The 12,290-nt window shown below is 43.0% G+C and overlaps 1 protein-coding gene across 2 annotated transcripts in view; it reads left to right on the top strand.

Annotated features, from left to right (window-relative positions):
• ABHD2 (abhydrolase domain containing 2, acylglycerol lipase) overlaps nt 1–12,290 on the top strand; it is a 38,222-nt gene that overhangs the window by 13,999 nt on the left and 11,933 nt on the right. For both annotated transcript variants that reach the window (XM_015873062.2, XM_015873063.2), the window contains exons 4-6: nt 5,031–5,206; nt 6,757–6,924; nt 9,672–9,855. In XM_015873062.2, coding sequence (XP_015728548.1) covers nt 5,031–5,206; nt 6,757–6,924; nt 9,672–9,855 — 528 coding nt within the window. The remainder of the gene's footprint in view (nt 1–5,030; nt 5,207–6,756; nt 6,925–9,671; nt 9,856–12,290) is intronic.

Genomic DNA, 12,290 nt, shown 5'->3' with positions numbered 1-12,290 from the left:
ACCGATGCAAGAGTTGGTGTTTAAAGTGTTAACCTCCTCAATTGAAATGAAGTAATACTCCAGAAATAAGCTTGTTGCTGAACTTCTGCTTCAGTTCTTTGAGCATCTGAATGCTGATGCTTGCTAATAAAAATAGCACTGTTTTTGTGCTTTGTTTGAGCTGCTTATGCAGCTGCTGCTTTCCTAAATTCTGTATACTGGGAAATGTACGTGCTCTAAAATCATAATCTGCTCTGACAGTCACTAAAACTTAATCTACATACACATATTGGGATTGTTCTTAATCTTAAAATACTAGGAAGAGATTTTTGGAACACCTGGGATCTTCTCTTGCTCTCAGAGACTGCTGTGGGGATGTGGGGATGGGCTTTACAGCTAAAATGAAGCACTTGGAGCTAAAAGGCTTGTGTTTGTGAAGCACATTTATGGAACTGGGTCTGGCACCTGATACCTGTTGCAGCTCACCAAATCAAAATAGGAAGATCACTCAGATCAGCTGCCTATGGACACAGAGCCTGTGCCTGGATTCTCATGTCTGTGCTTTGCTGGAACACAGCACGCTGGGGAATACACAGTGAATCATACAGTGAAACTTGCTATCCTGGGATAATCCTACGAGCACGGTGTTTTACCAAGGCCACTTCGGTTTGTTGGAGGCATTAAGGAGAAGCTCAGGGAGTCTGTCATGTCCTTGAACACTTTTCCTGCTAGTTGTCAATGACTGAGGGGAGCCACCTGCATTTGAGTGAGAGGCCCTTGTTTGAAATACACGGTTAAACTTAGCAGTCATGATACATTCGCATTAAAATCTAAAGGACGAAGTTGGGTGCTCCTTGAGTCACTTGCCTTTAAGAGTTCAGTCAGGATAGTATCTAGCTCAAGTTTCCATGTGTCACATGCTGTTGAGCTTGTTTGCTTAAGGTAAGCTGTAGGAAAAAACCTGAGCATGTGTTCTTCTGCCTGCAGGGTGATTATTACAGAGAAGCATCTTTTTTTCAGCTGTTAGCTATGAGGAATGTTGGCCTTGTTGCAAAACAAACGGTGCTAGCTGTAGCTATCAGCAGTAGGTAGTAAGTGGTTTCAGCTGGACTGAGTATGGAAGTGGTTTTCATATATGACTGAAATAAACATTAGCTTATCTAATCTGTATTTTTAAAGGGTAGAGTTGCTTGTATAATTCCTGACTAGTGTTTTCTTTCAGTATCATGAGCTTCTGTGATTTAAGAGTTTTCTTCTATGTTCTCTCCTGTGTATGGATGTAGCAAAGCAAACTAAGAGTCTGTTTAAACCCTGGTTAAAAGATGTGTCTTGTCCTTTGGTCCTGTGCAGCCTTGCAATGTAGGGCTCCGTACTTGGTTTTAGAAGTTCTTGTAGACCTGCTTTCATTGAAAACTGCAGACAAAAAGCCACTCACACAGAGACCTGAAAAAGTAGATTTATGTGCTGCCAAAATAGATGGTCAACAGAAATAGTCTGACAGATCATATGCCTGATGCTGCTACAGATTTTAAGGGTGCCTTGCCAGCTCCAACTTGTCCATCAGCTGAGAACAGCTTTTACTGGAACACACTGATACAGACATCCCTCTGCCACTATCTAGACTTCACAAGTTCTGTAGTAGGTTAAATTAGCAGCTTGTCTTGTTAATAAGTCTGATATTTTTAGTCATGGTTACTAGCTGACAGGCTTTTGCAACAGTCTGTTAAAGATGAGCTTTAACCTGGTTTAGTTTTCACTGGCTATGCAGGATTTAGGCAATCTGGGCAAATTCTTTCCCACTCCCCATTGAAGTCTTGTGGTGTTCAGTCTCCTGGAATCCTTCTGAAGAGATTTTTGGATTATTTATCTTGCTTTAAGTCTATAGCGTAAAGGTCGGTGAGCAAGAGTAAAAGAAAGGGCAGGTGAAATAACAGGCTGTTACCCCACCGCTTGCATGTATTTCTGTTTCAACTGCTTTTTCTTAACTGCAATCAGCATAAACATGATGTTCTTTAGTAAGACTAAGTGGGAGTAACAAATCTCTGCATCAGAACACTGTCCTGTGCACATTACTCATGCTGGATTTTGCCTTTGAATATTCATCTAGAAGAGTGTAGTTACATGTGCAGTGACTAATACTCGCGCATCTTTGCTGCAGGCAGTGTGGCATTGAAACAACTGATGGAAGTTAACTTAAAAGATAAGCTGAGTGTTTTTCTTCCTTGTCCATAGGATGCTTAGAAACACTAATGTGTGTTCTGAAGGCACCAAGCAGTGAATTGCACCCTTTCTATAGGGCTGCATGCTGCTTTAGCACACAGATGGAGATGTGTAACCCATAGGCAGCCTCTGTTCATCATTATAGGCAGAGCCAGTGGTATTCCTGCCTTGTTTTCAGTCCTTCCCTTAAGGGTGGACAGTGGTGAAACTGCATGTGCTGTTTGCTTGTATAAGAAGGGAATAAAGGATTGACTTATTATTAAGATCAGCGCTTCAGAAATCTTAATAGTCAAGTTATTTGATGTCAGCCTTATTGGTTTCTTCCCCCCAAAGCAACCAGATGTGACCTGAGGAAGCAGGCTGTGGTAGGTAGCACGCTGTTGGAAAACAGTGCTTTTGAAGTCATTTGTCTGGACTTAAATTCCAGCAGTGGTGCTGATGTCTTGAATACTTCTAATTTCCTTTCTAACAGTTGTGCAGAAAGTCACCAGAGCTTTGCAGTGCACGTGCACATCCCAGGATATGATCCATGAAACAACGTCAATGTCTGAGTCTCTTCTGGAAGAGCTGCAATATCTTATTATGGGCTCTATTTGATAAATCTCTCATCCACAAAAAAAAAATGCTGCCAGCAAAATCTGTCCACAAAGGACTTCTTTAAGAAGTCAGCCAAGCACCATCTTGTTTGGGATATGGTTCCTGAGCTGCTTGTGAAGTGGATGACTGAGGGTAGCTGATGTCTGTTGCATCGGAAGAGCAGAGTCTTCTCTATCTTTCATAATGGCTGCAGAATCTGTTCTAAACCTCTGCAATGAGCAATGTGTGCCTTGGGCAGAGCCATCTGTAGCCCTTCTTGTTCAGCCTTGTTTACATTGACTGTCCCATCACACCAACTCTATGCTTGTCTGTCATAACCCTTCACATCGTGAGACAATCCACTGATTTCTCTCCATGTCTAGCAGCAGTTAAAAAGAATGAGCTTGTACAGTCCCCTTTGTTGCTGGGAATCTTCAATACAGGCTGTTCCTGGCAAGCACCCAGCTGCAGTGTGTACTCCCAGTATGGATATGCTGAACTGATAAAGATGGATAATACTGCTGCTCTCATGTAGATTATTTGCAGAGCTTTATAGGTGAGTGATAGAACGCAGTGGAGGGGGGAGCAATTTACAAGGCTGTAGACTCTGTAGTTTTCTACTCTTTTACTTTTTGAATTTTACTTTTTTACTCTTTTACTTTTTGAATTTGTATCTGCTTCTATGGAGATCTGCTTTGGGTCTGTTTGGGAATTGCAGTTGCAAAAAGTGAAACTGCAACGAGTCTTACTGTGTTACTTCGGCTATAAAAACATTTCCTTCGTGGATGATGGGGTAGAATGAGTATCCTTCTGCTAGAATTCAACTCTTGTCTTGCTAAACAAGCTGTGAGAGCTTTTATACAAAGTGTTGTTTTCTTATTTAAGGAGTACATAAGAGGGACAGAAGATTGCAGATATGCCATGTAAGAACTGCTATGAGAAAGCAGGTCCAACTGTGAGCAGCGTCAGAGCATAAAGCAGGGCTTCTGTCCAGTCACACTCTAATGGGTTATGGGCTTAAGCAGTAAATCGGATGAGCCTAAAAGCTGCCTAGTTTTATGAGAGCAGGGAAAAGCACGAAAGAACAGGATCATTGCTTCATATGATCTCAAGCAGTGGGAGGGAGTACGTGCAGGAAGCCTGCGCTTAAAAGGGGATGGGAGTTACCAATGTCTTGGTATCCACAGTGGTGCAGGCAGCTCTCAAGCTTGTTCCGGATCCCCTGCTCTGTGCAGCAGAGACTACATCTCCTTAATTGGGAGTGAGCTCTCTGGGGCTGCTGTTCTCCTAAATAATGAATCATTCATGCTTTCTTCTCAAGAGCTGATGTAACTCCCTTTTTCAAGGTGTTCGCTCAGTCTCTCCTTTGCAGAGTGGCCAGGTGACTGCGCCACCACCGCTTGGTTAGCAGTACCTCTGGTTAAACCACTGGAGCTCTGCTTATGGTTAAACAGATTCTACCCCTTTAACCCCTTCCAGATAATAGCGGTGTAGCCCCGTGTCTTTTTGAAGGCCACTAAGCCAGAAGGAAAAAGGCATTCTGCTTCATCACAGAGCTTTAATGTGTCCTTGATAAACACAGTTGGTAGAATGCCCCTCTTATGTTGAAAGAGATTTACCATCCAGGGGAACTGGCTTAGCAAATTCTCTTACAGGACCTTTTGAAACTGTTCCTGCTTTATTACCAAACCCTACTTGAGGCAAAATTTCCTTGTACCTTGCTCCTTACTTAACCAAGAAAAGCATTTCAACGCAAAATTGTTGCAACCAACACGAGTCTTGTGGTTTTAGTCTTCTAGACCTTGCTATGAATCCTGCATTTCTGGGCTTTATGTGTTGAAGTGCTTACACAAGTCAGTGTGGCTCAACCCAGCAGGCCTCAGTATTTCAATTAAAGCAGATTTACAACACTTGACAAGTTTTGAAGGTCAGTTTGGTTGGCTGGCAACATGCTGTTCCAGCCTCACAAGGATGCAGTGCCGCTGTGTAGTCTGCAAGGAGCGTTTGTGCATGTAATGTTTCCATGTGGAGGAATGTCTGGGTTTTTGGCCTCTGATTGCTCAGCATTAGAAGCCTATCAGTCTCATCACTCTGGTAAGGCTGCAAAGATCAGTGCTGCCAGTTCAGCCATAACAAAAAACCCAGTTTGTTACTGTATTTGGTACTGAGGGGGATTTTTGTTATGGGATTGTTTATCTGTTCTGAAAGGCTCGTTAGCACAGCAGGATACACAATTAAATTACTGCCTCTTTCAGGTACATTCCACCCTTGATCTGGGGAAAGAGTGGGCATATCCAGACTGCCCTTTATGGAAAAATGGGAAGAGTGAGATCACCACATCCGTACGGACATCGCAAGTACCTCACAATGCCAGATGGAGCAACAGCAACCTTTGATCTCTTTGAGCCGCAGTCTGAGCACTGCATTGGAGGTCAGTCACACAGCTGCTGGTTGCATTTAGCTGCTAACCTCGATTCTGGGAGCTGGGAGGGGGAGCAGATGAGAGCGCTGCCACTTGATTCTCGGAAAGGTTAGGTGTTAATTTTGGTGATGGGAAAGGGCTGCTGCACAGTACTAGCCTATGTGTGGAAGCTGAGACTGTCTTGCTGTGTACCCATATCTCACACAGCAGGGGAGAACCCACTACACTAAATTGACTTTGTATGACAAGGGCTGGGGGTTAAGGAGCAGAATAAATGCTCCACAACCTCTCTCTCAAGCATGATGCTGGCAATGATCTGATGGTAATTTTTGTGTTCAGAGTGCCCTTTGCCTGCAAAGACCATGGGATCGTAGTACAGAGAATGGCAGCATAGCATTCCTTGTAGCTTGGTGTGTATGGAAAAGAAATTGGGCTTTTATTTCCCCCTTACAAACAGATTCTGGATAGTTTTTGTTGACAATAGGTGTTTCAGGATCTGTATGAAAGCAAACTGCATACAGTATGAAGGAGCCTTGAGAGAATTATGGAAAAAGAAGAGAATCCTGGTGTTTCTCCTCTGCATTATGTATGTATATTCAGAGTGAATGTCAGAGTTGAAACTCAGTAGTGGTAAAAGCAACACTTAAAACTGAATTGCTGTAACTTGGCTTCAGTAGTACAAACTTAACTTCTGCAGTAAGTGATTTTATGGTAAGCCCACGATTCCCATTTTGCCTTCAGGTCAAGTTCTCAACATGGTCAGAGCTGAGTTCTTTGTGATATATAATATTACACTAACGATTTCTGTTATCACTGAAGAGAATCTGAACAGTACATTCCTAATGAGGCAGAAATTCACTGTGGATAGAACTACAAGTCAGAGCTTTGTACAGCAGCGCGGAGTATGGTAGCTAATTGGAAGAGCATATGCTAATCCTGTAATTTACTGTGCTCACTTGAATTACAGCAATGACTTTCTTAGCTGATAAAATGATATCTTGTTAAACCGATGAACAGGGTTGGCAGATCAGTTTCCGTTATCATTTAGCCATGAGGCAGAGGATGGCGAATGTCAGTCAGTCAGAATTTCTGTGCCTAGCAGAGCTTCATTTTGAGCATCGGAGTTGTGCTGAACTCTGGAAGCATGGACAAGCAGCAGGCTCTGTAGCTTCCATGTACTGAACAGTTGCAGTGTTCTATCAGACAGTTGCAGTGTTCTATCAGACAGCAGAACATGCATGATGCCAAAGACACCTTTCTTCAAAGGGAAGGATTTTCACTTGGTCTCCAGGAAGTTTCTGTAGAACTGTTTGTCCAGCCTTCCCCAGAGTTAGAAAAATGTTCTTCTCTTATAACATGAATTAATCTTTCCACATCTTTAGCATTAGGGCTGCTGCTGTTCTGTCCCATATCAGGCTTTTTGGCAGAATAGTAGGATTTTTGGCTTTCTTCTAGCACGTGGTTTCCCATGGCTGTGAAATGGAAAGCTTCTGAGCCTCTTAATTTGCATGCAGTGACATTTACTTAACTTTTCTCTTTTTCTCTCTTTCTCTGCACAGAGGATGTCACGATGGTAATCTGCCCTGGGATTGCTAACCACAGTGAAAAGCAGTATATCCGCACTTTTGTTGACTATGCGCAAAAGAATGGGTACAGATGTGCTGTCCTGAATCACTTGGGGGCCTTACCAAATATTGAGCTCACTTCTCCACGAATGTTCACATATGGTGAGTACTTTATGACAGCTGGAGACTTTCAAGCTTGGGGAATTTCTAGGTCTTATAACACAACTACCATAGCTGAATGAGTCTAATCGTTTTGTACTGTTTCTTAGGAAGTAACTGTATCTTATGAGGAAGGAAGGAGACTAGTACTGGGATTCACTTTTCCTGCTTTCTCATCCAAGTTCTTAAACATACTCCTAATCAAGGAGGCAATTTTTTGGAAGAAAAGCTTTTTTAAAAGGCTCTTGTGGCTACTGAGAACCTGCCCAAATTATTTGAGTGATGTTTAAACATCAGTTTAGTGGAATATGAACAAACTTGGCTTGAAGGATAAAAATTATTCCTGAGGTTATGAAAACTAATGAGACGATTGTGTACCAACCTATCCAGAAAGTACATTTCCATCCCAGGAAGGACAAGGTCATACTAGCTCCTGAATGTAACACAGATAGCAAGGAATGCAGCAGTTCTGCAGCATGACAGTGAAGCTACGTAAGTGGTAGTTCTTAACTACTATGATTTTGGATTTCACTTCTTAGCCAAGAAATTTTAAGGAATGAAATATTATGAGATGGCCTAAGAGCTATTCTTAACTGCCCTGCAGCATGTAACATGATCTTGGTAGAATGTGGTCTTCTGGCCAGAGACCTGATCTGTTTGTTCCTGAGTTCTGCTGAGCCCTCATGCCCTCATGTGTTGCAAACATCCACAGGTACATTATGGCAGGACTCAACTGTGAGATAAATAGACTGGTGTTAGGTTCCTTTATTTATTTATTGAAGATATCTTGTGCTTTAGAACTCTGAATGTAGCAGGTAGGTAGGCATTAATGCCTTGTTGCTATGATTTGTTACGAAGTTCTAGGCTGGTAGTTGCTTTGAGTCTACCATGTCTTGGGAATCAAGCCTGACCTCATTAAAGCATTTGTTTTTTTAATAGAAGCTGAGGGTTTCCTTCCAAAAATAGTACCTACATAGGGCAGGGTACACTTCCAAAATTTACTGACTGTTCTCTGAGGCCTTTGGCAGTATCGTGCTACCTGATATCTAATTATTATGCTATAGCCTGAATTCTTGAATAATTAGCTGAAATGGTTAGTAAGGGTCAGGGGAGGTTAGTACCACCATTGGGTCTAGATCTGTAACAGCTCTGCCTGGAGTAAGGTGATGATGTCTAATGCTGGTCTCAATTTCTGAACACTAGTCTCAGATTCTCAGAGTGCTGGAGCTGATGGTAGACCTTCTTCACTTTGTGTAGTTTTCCATTAGGCCTTAAGGATGTAGCTCTAGATACATGCTTTTCTAAATCTTCTAAAGCCTTGGGGAGGGCAAGGAATGCCTAGCACTTCCTTTGAGCTAGTCAGTAAATCACTAAGAAATGACTTTGCCAAGAATAGTGCCAGCAAGACCCTGAGCAAACTTTACTCTGTCTGTAATCCAAATACCCCTTGTCCTTTCAGCTTTTGCTGGATTCCTGATATGTTTTTGGGAAACAAGCAGGATAAACTTGAGTTGCTCAAGCCTTTACATCAGGCTGGACTTGTTGCTATTTTAGCTTTGAGTTTCTGAAATGGTTGCCAGCTGCTTTCGAATTGTGACAGTCAAATGTTGTAGTGTTTTGACTGCTAGATTCTTCCAGAGGAAGTTAAAGCAATGCAGCATTTGTCATCTTGTGGGAAATTGCTCATTAAGAACATTCACAAAGAAGTGCCCAAGCCCTGATGAGATGCTCATCCAGAAGCTTTTTCATTCACTGAAGTAAACACAAATTTCACTCAGCATCTGCTCCAGAACTAGCTGAAATTTGAGCCTGGTGTCTAGCCAAGGGTGTTTGAGGTGAAGGCAGACTAGAGCAGTGTTTGGATGGCACAGTGTAGAATCCATACTCTTAGGATTTACCTTCCTGTAGCAGCCCCACAGGACAGATGTGAGATAAACATGGATTAAAAGCTGGAATTTTACTTTGTGTGGCTTGCTCAGTTTGCAGCATTGAGTCCATCTGGAAGATTAACAAAGTGCATAGTCAGTTGGTACCACTGTCTGCACTTCTCAGACAATCTGAGGACCACAGTGCTGCCAGAAGTTTGATCCCTCAGTGTTGCAGCCTGTGGGATGCGAGTGAACATGAGCTGAGAGCAGCATTCATCTGTGTAGAGGTACCTACCTCTTCACTTGGTGTAGGGAGGCTCATTTTTTTTGTAAGAAACTGCAGTATTTTTACCTCAAGTGGCTGAAAAAGGTCTGGCTGCTTCTGCTTAAACCGTTCCCTCTAGTTCCAGACAGTACCTGCTTAGGCTCTGCAGTCCATTGAGTTCTCTGTCCTGACAAGCCAGCTCTGCGTTTTCAACATGGATTTAAGAATCTGTGGCTGTCTTGCTGAAAGCAATGAGTAGGGCTGCTTTCCAGGTACCTCACTTGTGTTCAATAGTGGCAAATTGCCTCAGGAAGACAATGATATGCTGTTATTTTTAAGCTGCTTTGGAAAGGAAGTGTGTGGATTGTCGCATCAACTGTTCCCATGATTTTTATTTAATTCAACTTAATTTGGCACTTGGTCCAAAATGAGGCATGAGCTGAGGTCCACAGGACTCATAAAACAGATGCCTGAGCATATGAATCAGAGACCTTAAACCCTGAGGTTATTGTAAAATCAGGAGGAGTAGGAAGCTGAACTGAAAGCATACAAGTTGAGCTTGAAGTAGAAGTCTAGGACTGTTGGAAGGTTCCTCTTGACACTGTCCTTATTTTCAGGTTGCACCTGGGAATTTGGAGCCATGGTCAATCACATCAAGAAGACCTACCCTCAAACCCAGTTGGTTGTGGTAGGCTTCAGCCTGGGTGGAAACATCGTGTGCAAGTACCTGGGAGAGAACCAGGCCAACCAGGAGCGGGTTCTGTGCTGTGTCAGCGTGTGCCAGGGGTACAGCGCGCTCAGGTGAGCCTGGAGTTCTATCCTTGTTTCTTCTGCAGTGTTGGTGGAAGAGGGGACTTCTTCTCTTGCGCTTATTTAGTCTTCCTGAATGCAGTGTGCAAGGGCCAAAGGAGCAGCCCCAATTTTGTTGATTTGGCAGCACAAACAAATAGAGCTTATCAACAATACTGACAAGCCTTCTGTACCTCACCAGGTACAAATACTGGCAGCTTCCATTCTACACACGTGAGTTGCCTAACTTTGTCGTGGCAGAAATGCTGCAGTGTGGTAAGAGGAGGCATTCCTCATCCAGTCCTGACTGGGTAGCATAACAAACTGCTGAGCTGATGCCAGGATTAAAGCAATAGTTTATGTTTTCTCATCACTCTGGAAAGTATCACTTGGTTCATAATAGCTCTTCTGGCTTCACTGTGGAGTTTCATAAGAGCTGTCAAGCTCTTATCTGCAGACACAGAAAAAACATGAAGCTCAAACTGTTCGTGCTCCCCTCTTTTTGTGTGTCACCAAAATAGATAGTGCAGTAGGATTCTGAGGGCATGGAGGGGCACTTGCAATCATGCTATTGGCCTGAAATTTGGAAAGTGGAGAGGCTGAGGCTTTTAGATGGCTTGCCTACGGGTTAACCTGTCCTTTCCTGCTTGGAAGCCAAGGCTGTAGCCTTCACAAGAGCTGTAAGGGCTCCATCTAGTGTTAACACGTGTATTCACTGATGGAGGACGAGTGTACAGCACTGCTGCTTGGAAGCTGGTAGCTCAACTGACTGAAGTAACTTTCCGTGTATGCTCAGCTAATGAAGATTTAAACAGCGCAACTTGCTAAACTAATGCTTCCACTTTGTACTGTATGCACATACAAACAGCTACTAATATGTAGCTGAATTTACAGTGATTTAACTGCATCACTGAGCCATGAGAATGTTTGAAAAGCAAAGGAGTCTGTTGATACCCCCAGGCTATTTGTGTCAAGGTCCTTTGGACAGATAAAGATGAAACTGTGACAGCACCGTGAGGGACTTGCCGTGGAATCTGGCCTCCCAGAATGGTGAAGGTAGCAAGAATTCTCTTCATGCATTCTTTTGAAGGCAGCTCCTGGAACTGTTTTTATAGCCATCAAACAGGGTTTGCAAGGATCACATCTGGCCTTGGCCTGTTTGATTTATTTTCTGAAGTTATGCAACATTGTATTTCTGGTCTCCAAAATGCTGTGAGTAATGCTATTCTCTGAGCTGGTTTCTTAGTACTGTGTCACAATGTGTTTGTGGAAGGGCAGCGTAGGGGCAACCTGTTTAACACTTCTGCACTTGGATATCTATATGGAAAAATAACAGCTGCTTGCTTGAGTTTAATATAAGCCCTCTGTGGGTTTTTGTGGATTATTGAGCTCTTGACTCCACCTGCTGGGTAAACATCTACTAGGAAATCTCCAGTCACAAAACATCTGCTCTGTGTTACAGTGCACTCGGCAGGAAGGCTGTTCAGATCCCCTGTCTGCCTACCTAATATCTAGTGCTGCTTTTAAATGCTAATTAGAGAGAGCTAGCGGAAAGCAAGGTCAGTAAGTATCCACTAAGACAGGATAGTGTGGGCCTTCTACCCCTCCCGTAGAAGAAAGAGGAGGTAAAGCAAAGGGAGAAAAACTGGGAAGAAGTGATGATGAGCAAGATGAAGCAGACATCTGAAATGCAAAAGCCTTTCCAGGGAATTAAGCAGGTGTCCCATAGATGGACCTGGTAAAGTAGCAGCAACAAGATGTTCTGTGAGCAGGAAATGGGTCTCTTGGTTTAATGAATTAACACAGAGTTTGGGGAATTTGTTCCCTGAGGCCAAGCAGGGACATGTCTCCTTATTCCTTAATCTCTGCCTGCACAGACTTGATTCTACTATTTGATCTTGTGGAATGCACCTTCACCATAGCTACAGGCTGTGGGGAGAGTCCCTGCCTTTGAGACCTGTGCAGTCCCCAAAATGTTGGAAACTGCATTTTTGTCAGTGCTTGCAACATATTAACAGTCACAATAACATGACACTAACTGTGGGGAAATGTAGTTTTAACTATAGTTGTCTTGAAATGGCTTTAAAGTTTTGTTTGGAAAATCTTTTCCTGACCTTATTCCTATGGCTGGGCATAAACATGGTAGGTTAAGGCTAGCTATAGCCAGGTCTGTGCTCCAGCATGGCTTACTACAGGCTAACAGCTTGCTTATGCTCTGCTGGCGAACTTGTGGGTTGAGAATTCCTGATAAATCTACTGCAGTTCTCATAGTATGTTAATGTTTAAATGGGAGTATTTCAGTAGCTGGAACTACTGGCTCCCAGCATTCTTAGGTTGCTCAGTAAATGATAGTGTGTTTCCTCAGTAACAGCAAACCCTTTTAAGAGTAAAGCTATAACCTGCCCATGACCCTGCATAGCAAAGGAGTGCCCTGTATCTGGCAGAGC

Source organism: Coturnix japonica, chromosome 10, assembly GCF_001577835.2.
Source record: "Coturnix japonica isolate 7356 chromosome 10, Coturnix japonica 2.1, whole genome shotgun sequence".
NCBI lineage: Eukaryota > Metazoa > Chordata > Aves > Galliformes > Phasianidae > Coturnix > Coturnix japonica.
This window is presented reverse-complemented; position numbering and strand designations above follow the sequence as displayed.